This window comes from Leucopleurus acutus (assembly GCF_964270905.1).
Source record: "Leucopleurus acutus genome assembly, chromosome: 10".
Taxonomy (NCBI): Eukaryota; Metazoa; Chordata; class Mammalia; order Artiodactyla; family Delphinidae; genus Leucopleurus; species Leucopleurus acutus.
The window spans coordinates 66,720,380-66,735,357 of record NC_139153.1 but is presented as its reverse complement, the minus strand read 5'-3'; the positions used below and the strand labels follow the sequence as shown (position 1 = coordinate 66,735,357).

Sequence of the window (14,978 nt, the reverse complement as noted above, 5' to 3'; positions counted from 1 at the left end):
CTTGTTTTTTGTCCATGCTCAGACAAAATTTTGAAGTGTTCTTGTTTTGTCTCACTTTTTCATGGTCTCAGAGTGACCTTGTCTGACGTTGATGTTTTGTGAGATTGTTATGTCCAACAGGAGAATAACATGGCTTGGCTGTGTGCCCCAGTCCAGCTTCAGAATCACCAAGGCCTAGCTGTAAGTGTCGGGCAGTTTCCAGACATTAGGGTGTGCTTTTTTCTTCCTCAGACTCTTATTAAGAATCAGTCTAAACTTGTTTATATCCATTGTCCTTTTTGTAATTATATAAGTTCATTAGATAGTATATAAAACTCTGAAATTAGTGTAATAAGAAATGGGACTTATTTCTTTGAAAACTAAGTTGAACATCTTTGGAAAGACTTATTAAAGTGAATTGCTGAAAGCCTTTTTTAAATAGCTATTGAGGGACTTCCCTGGTGGTCCAGTGGCTAAGACTCCAAGCTTCCGATACAGGTGGTCTGGGTTTGATCCCTGGTCAGGGAACTAGATCTCACATGCTGCAACTAAGAGTTCACATGCCGCAACTAAAAGATCCTGCGTGCCACAACTAAGACCCAGGGCAGTCAAATAAATAAATAAATATCTTTTAAAAAATGACAGTTGCATTAGGGGTGGGTAAACGCTAGGTGAAATAAGTAGGCCATTCAGAACACATTTTTACCAGAAGGATTCCACATACTGATTGCTTTTTACAAGTGTCTTCTACTTCTTACTTCACTTTAAAGAAATCCATGTTGTAAGTTGCAAATGATATGCCATAAGTGTGATTTATATAGTAAAGATAATATAGAACTCTTATCACTTGTCACACGCAGACAAGGCCTTGGACTTCTATCACAGGATTAGTGAATTAACATACTTTGATAGGTTTTAAGTTTAAAAAAAGTTTGAGGTTGTATATATTCATTTTTATGATTCCTCACTTAACACAACATTTTAAATTAACCTACAACCATAGTCCTAATGTGTCGGGTAAGAGGCTTTCATTATGCAAAAAAAAAAATCATGTGAAGATTTAGGTGCAGAGTTGTTTATTGCAACTTAATAAGAGTAAAAAAAAAAGCAATTTAAATATTTATTAGTGGGAGTAATGAAATTATGGCATATTTAAAAGATGAAATAGTAAATAGCATATAGTTATTAAAAGTCATGTTTTCAGGTATTATCTTTCAACAAGAAAAATGCTCATATAATGTGAAATGCAGAGTAGGCTACAAAACCAAATAAACTATGATCAGAATTTTAAGAATGTATATATAAAAAATTTAATATGTAAACAAAGTATACATACACAATTGGAAGAAAACGAGCCAAGAAATTGACAGTTTACCCCAGATGCTGAAATTTCAGAGGTTTTTTATTCTCTGTGCTTTTATATACTTTCCAACTGTTCTATAATGAGTATGTATTATTATTTTTTAAATCAGGGGGAAGTGCTTTTTAAGAAAAGAGGCCCAAGATTGGCAATTTTAGAAATATACCTGTGTTCATATCAGTCTGGCTCTTTGCTCAGCGTGTTTCCTTCAGTGTCTAAAGCTCAGTGTTTAAAAGAAGCTTTAATGTTCCTGAATGAGAAGAAGAGCCAAAGGCATAGGCATGATTTATTCAACTTGAGGCTCCTGTGGATTTAATAGCCAGGCTGACGTTTCCAACTTCTAAGGCCTAGCATAGGCATCATCTGTGAAGTAAGCTTTTGCTGACTGTTCCAACCCCACCCCAAGCCAAAAGCCCCTGTTTGTACTCTTATGTTAGTGTTCACTATGCTTAAAAAAATCAGGGCAGGTATCTTTCTGCTCCACTAGCCATACTACATTGCATGTTTCTTGGAAGGAAGAAGAGAACAGCCACCTTTGTATTTTTAGTACCTAGACAGACCTTTGCTCCTCAGTAATTGGCTGAATGCCTTGAACAAATGTACAGTAGTAACCCCATAGTATAAAGATTTCCTGAAAGAGGGTGTAAGGTATTTGTCTTAAAATGTCCGAGTTGAGAGTAAAAAAAAAAAATTGTTCTAAATGGCCCACGGTAAAGCCATTGCAGTCTTTGACGAGCATCAGTGACAGTAGAGCAGCCTGTCAACAGCAGACTTTACATTTCTTCTGATGATTCTAGACTGTTTTCACATTGGAACCGTGTGTGGGCATATAAATTGGTGTAGCCCTTTTGGAAGGGCAGTTGGGCAATATCTATCAAATGGAAAGTGCACATCACCTTTGCACTTCCAGGAATTTACCTTCCAAATATACTTGCACAAAATAGGCAAACATAAGGGACAAAAATTCTTATTAGAGTACTGTTGGCAATGTATCTCAATAGTAGAGTGACTGCAATATTATGAAGCCACTGAGAATGAAGTAGGTCAGTATGTATTTACGATGATGATAACTGTCCTTTATTAAATACATATTATATGCCAGGCACTTGACATATTTTATCTAATAATTCTTGTAACAACTATATGGCAGGTACTATTATTATCTACATTTTGCAGATGAGGAAACTTGCACAAGGTCACACAACTAATATGGGGCCGACCTGGTATTCTAATTTAGTCAGTCTGAAGTTAAAGCAGGCTGCACGTGTAACCCCTAAAACGCATATCCTATCTGCTGATGGATAAAGATATGTATATACACATAAATGAATAAATTTTAAACATTATATATTTATTTATAACATATTTCTATATAATTAAAATATATATCTATGTAATGAGAAAACAGTTCAGAACTGAATGTATAGTATGCTGTCATTTGTGTTTTAAATTTTTTTAAAAGCGACAGCACACAGTGGATGGGTACAAAAAAACATAACAGTAGCTTCTTTTAAGGAGGGAATGGATGACCTTTTACCTTTCACTTATATCTTTCTCTCATGTGTGTTTTAATAATTGGCATGTATACCTTATATACACTTTTAACTAAAATAAGTGTATCTGATATTTTGAAAAGTTCTAATGCCTAAGACTAAGCTGAAGTCATGAGTCACAAATGCTTTGTCCATATCTACTTACATACCTTAGTATAGGGTTCCCCTTATTCTAATCATCCTTACTCTAATCCTAACATCAGTTCTCAGTTCAAGATAATAGCTCTCTTCAAAATTCACCTTCTCTGGAGTTCATTGCTTATTACCTGATCTCACTTTGAATACTTAAGTCTTTGACATAGCACCTCAAATGTATATTTTATCCCTTGAAATTTTGTACATTTTCTATTGTTTCCCAAAGGATTTGGGACTGCTTATTGTAAGACACAATTACAATTATGTGGGTTAATATAGTTCTACAGCTGAGCAGTAAGCTTTGTTCCCTGGAAGTAGGAAAAAAAAAAATTCTGAGTTCTGCACTTCTTGTGATTTGGCAAAAAAGGACACATATCATTCTGGTTTTTTTAGAAAAAGAAAACCCACTTTTTTTCTTACTCTAAATTTTGAGAAGAAATCTGTTTCATGGGCCTTTTTATACAATTTATACTTTTCCGGTTTCTTGTTTGTTGTTTTTGTCTGCCCAACTAAATTATAAGCTTTCTTAGGACAAATTCCATTTTCTATACTATTTTTGTTCCATTTCTGCCTAGAAAACACGCACTTATTCTTATGGTTGAAATTATAAATTAAGCAACAACTGCAGCCCAGCCACATTTCAAAGATGATGTTACTGCCACTTTTCAAAGACTTAGTCTTTGAGTAGTTTAGAAACTGATACTACTTTCATCCTTCTCAGCAGAGATTCTTCTCTGATAGCCCTCAAAAAAAAAAAATCACAATTTATTTCTTAGTGTATAGGTCTTACTGAGGGTTTTTTTAGCCCCTACTTCCTAGCTGAATAGTATGTAAGGAATTGGAAATTTGTTTGAACTTTTGTTTCGTGACAATTAAGTCTTTTAAAATATGACTTATAGCTTTCAACCACTTTTTCCTTTCTCCTAGGCCAAGTTATCAAGGCATGGGACATTGGGGTGGCTACCATGAAGAAAGGAGAGATCTGTCATTTACTGTGCAAACCAGAATATGCATATGGCTCGGCTGGCAGTCTCCCCAAAATTCCCTCGAATGCAACTCTCTTTTTTGAGGCAAGTATGTGTGTGATGTTGCCTTGTTAGCATCTGCTCTACTATAGTGCTGGCTCCAAAGCAACAGGCAGTGGAACAAGGAGCTGAGCTTGCTATTGAGAATCAGATCCAACGTATTTATTTTGGAGCTTGGCTTCTTGAATTGTTTCCCACAAACCCAAGGGATGTGTGCCAGTGCTTTCTTAGAAACGTGTCTCTGGCAGAAAACGGTCATATCCAAATAAACAAAAGACAACAGGCTTAGAAATAAAGGTTCTGGTCAGTGGTGTGAGTTATGACATACTCAAACCTGATCAGAAGACAGGATGGAAATGTGGGAGATACATGTTGAAATATACCGAAAGCTATAAAGCAAGTTGTAAAGCTATTTTCATATTACAGAGGTTTATAAATGTCACAGATCTCACTTCCTCATTAGAAGCTGTAGATGGTGATAAAATGGTATTCATTGTGTTGAATTATACATATTTGGCCATACCTAATTAAAAAATTAAAGAGGGGAAATGCCTAAAATATTGTAACTAGGTAAAATACACCTTTAGTTGGTTGTAGGCCTGATTCATAAGATTTAGTCTTAATTTTAAGAAGGGCATCCCATGAATCTGGGGAGAAAAAGTGGTGGCCTCTAGAGTCAGACAAAATAGTCTGGGCCAGCACTGTGTCACTCTGGCGTTCTGCCCACAAGGCAGTTTTCCTAGTATTTCCTGTCTGTCTTTGCACTGCAGCCCCACAGGATGTAGTCCTAGACATTATCATTACATGAAGTTTCTTTCCAGGTATTGAAAAGTGCAGTGTTCTTTTTTCCCTACTTTTCCAATAATTAAGAAGCACAGGTAAATATAAAACAGAGTTTTATTTTGTAAAATGAAAGGAGAGTGGTTGCCCTTGCCTTTAAGTATGTTAAATTGGCTTTTTTGGTCCGTTCTCAGTCAGATCCCTTTTTCCTTTCTAGATTGAGCTTCTTGATTTCAAAGGAGAGGATTTATTTGAAGATGGAGGTATTATCCGAAGGATCAAACGGAAAGGAGAAGGGTATTCAAACCCAAACGAAGGAGCGACAGTAGAAAGTAAGTACTGCTGTGAGAGGGAACTGGTCCTTAAAAGTTGGGTTCCAATTATGTGGATGAAATGGAGATTTTGTTTTAAAAAATTTGTTTATGAAAATAAATATATTGAATATATATTTCTTAATAGTTTTAAATTCAACATTTATGTAAAAGTGACTTCATTTAGTAAATATTCATTCAACCTGTGTGTGCCAAGAACTGTACCAGCCTCTTCAAACTCAAAACAATGAGTAAAAGGTAAGCCCATCCATCAATGAATTCTTGGTCTGTGGACTCCTTGGTGTGCCAACAGTTATATTAGTTGCCTTATATATTATTTATTTATTTCTCACAATAACCTTTTGAGCTATGATTAATTATCCCTAGGTGAGAAAAGTGAGTTCAGAGAAGTTATGTAAATTACCCAAGGTTACAGAGTTACCAAATAGAGTAGTAGATTGTAATGCCCGTCAGGGCATCAAACCCATTTCACTGGCTGTCATTAAGATAAAAAACAGTTCATCATTTTAGTTAGATCAAAACAGGAGAATAGTTTTTTCTGTTCTGTGTCAGGAGACCTGGGTTCAAGCTCTGCTTTGTCATTTATTGAGTGACCTGAAGCTATTCCATTTTCTTCATTTGCTAATAAGTTGGATATAAGGACAGGGCTGAGGACTGGGTTAACTGAGCACCCGTCCACCCTCCCAGAGGGAGGTGTACACACATTGTGTGTACACTACTTGTTACTTTATATTCTAATCAGCATCTGCCCATTTCCCTAGTATACAGTGAGTGCTGGAGGACCAGAATCTTTCTTCATCTTTTTGTTTCCAGCATCACCTACAGAGCCTTACACACATTTGTTGTTCAGTAAATGCTTTCTGCATGGATAAATGTTTGCAAGATGGCATTTACTGAGTTGAAGTACTTCAAAAAAGACAGTAGTGAGAAAACAAATACTTCCATTTAAAAAAATCAAGGGAGGGCTTCCCTGGTGGCGCAGTGGTTGGGGTCCACCTGCCAATGCAGGGGACGCGGATTCAATCCCTGGTCCAGGAGAGCAACTGGGCCCGTGTGCCACGGCGAGGAGTGGCCCCCGCTTGCCACAGCTGGAGGGGACCCGTGTGCAGCAGCGGGGATCCGATGCAGCCAAAGATGAATAAATAGAACAAATAAATTAAAAAAAAATTTTTTTTTAAGTTATATAAAAAAAAAAAAAGTCAAGGGAATTCCCTGGTGGTCCAACGGTTAGGACTCGGCACTTTTACTGCTATGGCCCGGGTTCAGTCCCTGGTTGGGGAACTAAGATTTTGTAAGCCGCGTGGCGCAGCCAAAAAAACTTTTTAAATTTTAAAAAGAAAGAAAGAAATACTTCCCTTAAAAAATAAAATCACTGGGTTTCCCTGGTGGCGCAGTGGTTAAGAATCTGCCTGCCAGTGCAGAGGACACGGGTTCCAACCCTGGTTCAGGAAGTTCCCACATGCTGCAGAGCAACTAAGCCAGTGTGCCACAACTAATGAGCCTGCGCTCTAGAAGCCGCGAGCCACAACTACTGAAGCCCACACACGTAGAGCTGGTGCTCTGCAACAAGAGAAGCCACTACAATGAGAGGCCTGCGTACCGCAATGGAGAGTAGCCCCCGCTCACCACAACTAGAGAAAGCCTGCATGCAGCAACAAAGACCCAACACAGCCAAAGATAAATAAAATAAAAAGAATTTTTAAAAAAATCAAATTACTAAATAAGGATGGCAGCGTGAACTATTGATATTATCAATATAAAAGGCCTAAAGAGTTCATTTTTAAAATGTAAACTAGAATAGTTGATTTTCTCATCTTTAATGTTGCGTGTTGAACCACAACATTATTTTACGTTCTACTTTGAATGCATGTGTCATTTCCACGAGTCTGGCAAATTAGTTCAAATTTAGTTTTTTTTTAATTGGAAAGTTATAAATAGTATTACTGTTCTGTTGTAGTTAAAGTGTTTAGATAGTTATCACTCTTGATAAGTTTTAGAATAAATGAAGAAGAGCTCAGGTGTATAGTGTTGGAGAAATACCTGGACCAGGAGCCGGAAGATAGGGTTCAGGCTTTGGCCCACTCTAACTAGACGTTGCCTTTCTGGCATCAGCTTCTTTCCTGTCCAGTGACACAGGGGTAGACTCCTTAATTTCTAAGGTCCTACTAGCCCGAAAAATTCCTGATAGAATTCTAAATGTTTATGAAAGTTATAGGAATGATAGAAAATTCTCCTCAGTATATTAACAAGAACTTAAAAATCTTGTCTATAACAAGTATTTTAAATTTTTATTATGAAAAATTTCAAACATATACAGAAGTAGAGGGTTTTTTCCCCCTGTGATACAGTGACTCCCCAGATTTAACAAGTTGTATATTTTAAAATTGGAGGTTTTTGTCAACTAAATTAAAAGGAAAAACTTCCCAGTTATAGGCAGTACCACAAAACTACCACTGTAGCGTTAACTTTGGAGCAGGCTAAATTAAATCAAATCTTGCTTTTGGTAATATTTTCAATTGGAGTCATTTTTTTAACTTTTCATTTTGAAATAATTTTTGACTTCTGGAAAAGTTGCAGAACTAGTACAGAGAATTTCCTTATATGCTTCACCCAGCTTCCCCTAATGTTGACATCTTACTTAACCACAGTACTTTTATCAAAATCAGGAAATTAACATTGATTCAGTGCTATTAACTATTCTACAAATCTTACTTGAATTTCACCTGTTGCCACGCTGATGTCCTTTTTCAAGTCCACCATCAAATTCAGGATCCAACATTGTAATTTAGTTGTCATGTCTCTTTGTCTCCCCCAATCTGTGACAGCTGATCAGTCTTTGTGTTTTTCATGACTTTTAACACTTTTGAAGTTAAATAATTGAAGGCCAATTATTGTAGAATATCCCTTAATTTGGGTTGGTTCGATGTTTTCCCCTGATTAGATTGAGGCTATGCATATTTGGAAAAATACATAAGTGATGTGCCCATCTCAGTTCATCATTATCAGGAAGTACATGACATTGATGTCTCATTACTGTTGATGTTAACTTGGGCCACTTGGTTAAGGTGGGGTCTGCCATGTTTCTCCACTGTAAAGTTACTATTTTTCTCTCTCTAGTTACTAAGTATCTCATTGGGAAGGAAATACTTGGAAACTATTCAGATAACCTCTTTTACATCACACCTTCACACACTAATTTTAGCATCCATGAATGACTTTTGTATGCAACAGTTATTACTGTGGTATTTGCCTAATGGTGATTTTTCTATGTCCACTGTTCCTTCTACATTTAATTAGAATTCGGCTGTAAGGAAGAGCTGCCTCTTCTCCCCTGTTTATTCAGTCGTTTATTTATATCAGTATTGACCCATGGATGTCATTTTATTCTGTAGGTTATTATTCATTACTATTCTTATTTATTTTGTTGCTCAGATTGTCCTAGATTTGGCCATTGGAAGCTCCTTCAACTTGGCTCTTTGGTCCTTTCAACATTGTTTCTTGAGCACTTTCTTACTTATGACACCACTAGATGCTTAGGGCTTATTTGGTAATTTTCCTGCCCCCGGTCTGGAATCAGCCATTCCTCCAAGGAGCTGATTCCTTTTACTGGAGAATGGTATTTAGAAATGAAGATCTGGGTGCTAGGTATACTCATGCTATGGAATGTTATTGCTTCTAGAACCTCTTAACAGAGCTAGAAAATACATATATCTCGACATGCATATATACACATTCTATGTGTACTTCTCTATTAGTCTGTATATATATATTAAAAACTATGAGTACATACTGACACTTTCAATTTCAGCCCACCACAGTTTTGTTTTAGCCTCCTCTCTTTGCTTCTTTGAAATTGCTTTCTCCAACAGCGAGAAACCTGGCTCTCATTATTCACAGTGTATTTATTTATTTGCTCAATCATGGTATATACAGAAAGTAGTTTCAGAATTGCTAACCCATACCCCTGTGAAAAACAAATTTCCTGGGACTTCCCTGGTGGTCCAGTGGGTAAGACTCCATGCTCCCAGTGCAGGGGGCCTGGGTTCGACCCCTGGTCGGGGAACTAGATCCTGCACGCATGCTGCAACTAAGAGTCTGCATGCTGCAACAAAGATCCTGCATGCCGCAACTAAGACCCAGCGCAGCCTAAATAAATAAATAAATATTTTAAAAAATATTTTTTCCTAAGTAGGAAATATCTGAGTGTACTTCCTTTTGTCATTAGCCTATAGCATACATTGAAAACACTGTTTTCCAACTTAGGTTAGTTCTTTCATCCTCATTCCCTTCAGTATGGTTATGTTATTCATTTGTAATACAGTTAAGTTCATTTGTTATGTTTACCTTCCATTGGGGTTCCCCCCACACTCTGGTAGGTTTTAATTATTTGTTTTTCTGGTGTATGAAACATTACCATGATTTTAGATGATACAAAAAGATATACTCAGAAGTGTTATTCCCCCCCTCATCCCTACTAACCTGTTCCCATTTCCTCATTATTTCCACTCTGTTCCTTCCTACCTCCTATAGGTAACCAATCTCATTAGTTCCTGGTTTATTATTGTATTTTTTTGCAGAAGTGAGCAGATACATGTATTTTTATGTCCCCTTTTTGTGTGAAGGATAATATACTATGAATAGAATTTTTAATATATGTGAATAATCCTTTATATATATATTTTTTCTGTTTCTAAATGTATTGAGAAAGGGCAATGACTAATTTTTTTGTCTCTCATCTTGTTAGATTGTACTTTCCTGGGAAATTTGAGAGTAAATGGTTTATTCTTACTTTTTCTCCCAAAAGCCCTTTTTGGTTTTCTGGAACAAATCAATTTTATAAAACTTTATTGTATTGTCACTTATCAAGGTTAAGGTGTCCTGCTTTCCCTCTTTGAAACCAGTTAGCTCTGTGTGGGAGGAGGACAGAAGGTTGACTCAAAAGTGGTCTCTGTCAGAAGCCAAGATCACCTTGTTCGTTTTGAAGTCTACTCAGTCTTCACTTTACTGGTTTGCCTTTTTTTGGTACCATCACCCATATACTATTAGATTCAAAACCAAGTAGAAATCCTAGAACTAAAGCCAGTTCCACAGTGAAAGAAAAACTATAGACAGTGATCATCCATTATGATATGTCATTATAGATACACAAGAGTGACCAAGTTTCTGTCATTTCTGTGTAAAGGTACAGTGAATAGCCGGGGAAGGGGGCACACAGGCTTTGGAAGTGATAGATGTGAATTTCGAATCTTGGAATCACTACTTGATATTTTTATGACTTTAGACAAGTTACTTAATCACCTTGAGCATACAGTTTTCTCATCTGTAAAATGGGAATAATAATCTTTTACCCCCACAGACTGTTGTGACAGTTAAGGGAAGAAAGGTGCCTAATACATGGTAGACACTTAGTTTCTTTTTTCTATAAATAAATAAATTTATTTCTCTAAATAAATGTTTATATCATTTATTTTGCATCCTTTAAATAGATTTAAGGAAATAAACTTCTCTTTCTCTTATATTCTACAGCCAGTCCATCAGCAAATTATTTTGTCTCTACCAGGGTTGACCTAGAACCCATGATCAGTTTGTCTTCAGTAACAGTCTTAAAAATAATTATATATCTTCTTAGTAATGTTACCTAAATCATATTTCTCCAGGATTTTTGCTGGTTTGTTTTCTGAAGAACAAAGTTGTGGACTGAATCAAAAGGCTTTTATTGAATTGTGATCTTTTGCTTCCTTTTAATAATTTCTTTGGGGAAGAGAGAATTTACATTAGTTTGACAGAATTTATTCTTTCTCAAAGAAATTGTGATTTTTACTCCGTCAGGATCCTAATGCTTGCAAATGAATTTTTAGATTCTGTTCCAGTGTGCTTTATGTCAATTAAGATGACCATCTTGTAATTTTTATTCAGTGTTGTCCTTTTTCCATTAAAAAAAAGTCACTGTGTTCTAAGGTACTCTAATTGACATTATCATGATGACTGATACTTTAGTCATCATACTTTAGCTTCATTGCTTGTAGTGGCTACATTGTTACTTTTAAGCTTTGCTTTCTTAGAAAAGCCAATCTGACATAAGGCTCTGAATAGCTACCAGCTCCTCTTCCCCCAACTCCCATCTCTCACATCTTCTGAGTTAACTTCCGTGCTTGGAGTAGGCACATCAAAATGCTAGCTGTGTGTGACTCTCTTGCCTCATAGTGCTTTCAGCCACATCAATGCAAAGAATGCAGACAATCGGGAGTATTTTCAAATGTGAAAATTTCAACAGAGTGATCTGCAGGGATTCAAGTTGTTGGAGTACCCTTCCCTCTGCAAATCCCACTGAAATGAGAGATGGGGAGGGGAGGGGTGGAGAATGATTTCAAAAAAAGAGGAAGAAATCCGTATTAGTGGTGGAAAATAGGAAGACTACAAGAAGTGGATCAGAAATTATGGAGAATTTCTGGAATACGTAAAGTAGATAAAATTGGACTGATGGAAACTAGACTCAGGAAACCCAACCCACAACAGGTGTAGAGAAGACCTCTGCAGAGGTACATACTGTTCGTCTCAACAAGCTTGGGAAGAACTCCAAGCTTAGTCAGCTGGTGCAAGGGAGCCAAGGAAGGCTATGGGGTAATCATCAGGGTTGTTATAAAACAATATGGAACAGCTGGGCTAGTAAGCCTGTAGTGTAGTGGTTCTCAACTTTGGCTGAATTTAGAATTACTTGGGGAGCTTTTAAAATTCTGATGCCCAGGTCTCAGCCCAGACCAGTTAAATAAGAATAGCAAATCTCAAAGGATGGAACTCCAGGCACAAGTATTTAAAAAACAAAAAACACCCCTGGTGATTCTAGTTTGCAGCCAAGGATTGAGAATTACTACTCGAGAATTACTACTCTAGGGCCTGGCTGTGACTTTTGCTCCCAAGCTAAAGCCAGTAAGGCCCAATTTCTAAAGTAAAGTAGGGATCTGCCTCAGAAGGCTCCGTGTGTTAGGACCTGGACTACAGAATGAGAAGATAAGTATCTTTGAGCTTTTAAAACAGATTTGAAGGGGAAAAAAGTGAAAGCAGCTCTGCACAACAGTAAATAAGCAGAAGTGTTTTGCTCCTGAAGTAAAACTTTTTCCTACATCACCAGTGGAAAAAGGTGTCCCCAGCCTTCCTGTGCACATGATGCTCAGCATGTAGTAAATGCTCAATAAATATCTTTGGGATCTTCACCCAGAGATCTGCATGATCAGCCCACTCCTCTTGCGAAAAGGCCTACCATGGAAGTATATCCAATGGCTTAGAAAAACTGTGTCAGGTAACTAAAATCACTTGATCTTTCTGAATCCTTCCTTTTAAAGCATGACCAAACAATACAGAATCATCAGCAAATACCACGAAATGGAATCACTGAGGTGGACTAAGAAGAAATAGAAGAGAACTTTCAAAATACTAATTAGTATCTTCAGAGATATTTAACAGGATATTAAATTCATGAGTCAGAAAAATCAGCTTCTCTGAAAAAGGAAAAGATAAGAAAGTATCTGGGGGGCTTCCCTGGTGGCGCAGTGGTTGAGAGTCCGCCTGCCGATGCAGGGCACACGGGTTCGTGCCCCGGTCTGGGAAGATCCCACGTGCCGTGCAGCAGCTAGGCCTGTGAGCCATGGCCGCTGAGCCTGCGCGTCCGGAGCCTGTGCTCCGCAACGGGAGAGGCCACAACAGTGAGAGGCCCGCGTACCGCAAAAAAAAAAAAAGAAAGAAAGTATCTGGAAATTAAGAATATGATTATCAAAATTGGAACTCTGAGGAAGGTTTGAAAAGCAAAATGGACAGTCCCAGAATCTTGAATTAGTGATACAAAAGATAGTGAAGAATATCTCAGAACACAGAGGGGAAAAAAAAAAAAAAACAAAGAGATGAAAAGTGAAAGAAAAATTAGAAGACTGGGATAATCAAGGATAGATGATATGTATCTAACCAAACGTGTAATGGAAGAAGGTTTCCTAGAGACAGAAGAATTTTTTCTTAAGAATTTACCTCACACACAGTTTTTTTTGTTTTCATTTTTTTTGGCTGCATCGGGTCTTCGTTGCTGTGCCTGGGCTTTCTCTAGTTGCGGCAAGCAGGGACTACTCTTCGTTTTGGTTCGTGGGATTCTGATTGGGGTGGCTTCTCTTGTTGCGGAGCACGGCTCTAGGCACACGGGCTTCAGTAGTTGTGGCATGCAGGCTCAGTAGTTGTGGCTGGCGGGCTGTAGAGCACAGGTTCAGTAGCTGTGGTGCACGGGCTTAGTTGCTCCGTGGCACGTGGGATCTTCCCAGACCAGTGTCCTGCACGTTGGCAGGCAGATTCCTAACCACTACACCACCAGGGAAGCCCCAAGATAGAAGAATCTTAAGATTGAAAGGGCCAGTTGATGGTGGCTCACAGGAGTAAGGAGTGCTTTTTCACCTAGATACATCCTGGTGAGATTTCCCTTTCCTTCCTCCCTCCCTTCCTTCCTATTGAAGTATAATAGACTTAAAATATCATTAGTTTCAGGTATACAACATAATGATTCAGTATTTTTATACATTAACAAAATGATCACCATGATAAGTCTAGTTACCATCTGTCACCTTACAAAGTTATTACAGTATTACTGACAATATTCCCTATGCTGTACATTACATCCCCTGACATTTATTTTCTAACAAAATTTGTACCTCTTTATCTCCCTCACCTATTTCACTCATCCCTCTACTCCTCTCTCATCCTCCTGTTTGTTTCTGTATCTAACTCTGTTTCTGTTTTATTTGTTCATTTGTTTTTTTAGATTTACATGTAAGTGAAATCATGGGGTATTTGTCTTTGTCTGACTTATTTCACTTAGCATAAATACCCTCTAAGTCCATCTGTGTTTTTGCAAGTGGCAAGATTTCATTCTTTTTTTTATGGCTGAGTAATATTCCATTGTATATATATCTGGTGAAATTTCTTAATTCCGTAACTTAAAAGAAAATTTTGAACTCTTCCAGGGAGAAATAAGCTATGTGCAAAGGAATGAGAATCAGAATGACATCAGACTTCTTACTTGTGACACTAAATACTAAAAGACAGTGCTTTGAGCATTGTCTGTAACTGAATATTTTAAACCTAAATTTCTATCCTCAGCCAAGTTATCACTTAACTATAAGAACAAAATTAACTTTGGAGTATGCAGACTTGTGCCCTTTTTGAAAAAAATACTATAGGATATTCTAAAACATCACAAAAAATAAAGCCAAGAAGTGAAGACTCAAGGCATAAGAAACATTAGTGAGCATAAAAGTAATTTCCATAACATGACAGCTGAATTTGGATCTCTGAAATGGTAGAACTATAATGTTAAAATAATAATTGTTTAACAGTGTGGAGCTATGGTAATTAACAAAATGAGGTGCAAATGGGAAATGAAGAGGGGAAGCAAATGGTCTAAGAAGGTTTTCTTATTCAAGGAGATATTATGCTGATTAGTCCACATTGATAAATATGTATGTGTGTGTATGTATGTGTGTGTGTATATATATACACATATATGTGTGTATGTGTGTATATATATACACACATACACACATACTGTTGAATGATTTGTTTAAAATTTAACGTTAGGTACTAGTAAGAATAGGATGTAGAACTTCCAAGCGACCGTGCATGGAGTGGGGAAGTAAAGGAACGAGGAAAGGTTGATCAATTTAGTAAAAGTAATAAAGGAAGAATAACAAGAAAACATTATGTAGGAAATCAAAAATAAGATTGTAGGAATAAAATCAATCATGTCAGTGATTACAAAAAATACGAATGAGATAAAGTCACC

General features: G+C 37.1%; 1 protein-coding gene and 1 long non-coding RNA gene across 7 annotated transcripts in view; both read left to right on the top strand.

Annotated features, from left to right (window-relative positions):
* The window catches only part of FKBP5 (FKBP prolyl isomerase 5), a 100,882-nt gene that overhangs the window by 58,215 nt on the left and 27,689 nt on the right, over nucleotides 1-14,978 (top strand). For all 6 annotated transcript variants that reach the window (XM_082849039.1, XM_082849038.1, XM_082849041.1 and 3 more), the window contains 2 exons: nucleotides 3,955-4,097; nucleotides 5,050-5,164. In XM_082849039.1, the coding sequence (XP_082705165.1) occupies nucleotides 3,955-4,097; nucleotides 5,050-5,164 (258 nt within the window). The remainder of the gene's footprint in view (nucleotides 1-3,954; nucleotides 4,098-5,049; nucleotides 5,165-14,978) is intronic.
* LOC309967985 lies at nucleotides 5,174-13,095 on the top strand. Its single transcript, XR_014326552.1, has 2 exons — nucleotides 5,174-5,874; nucleotides 5,945-13,095. It is a non-coding gene; the product is annotated as an uncharacterized lncRNA (long non-coding RNA).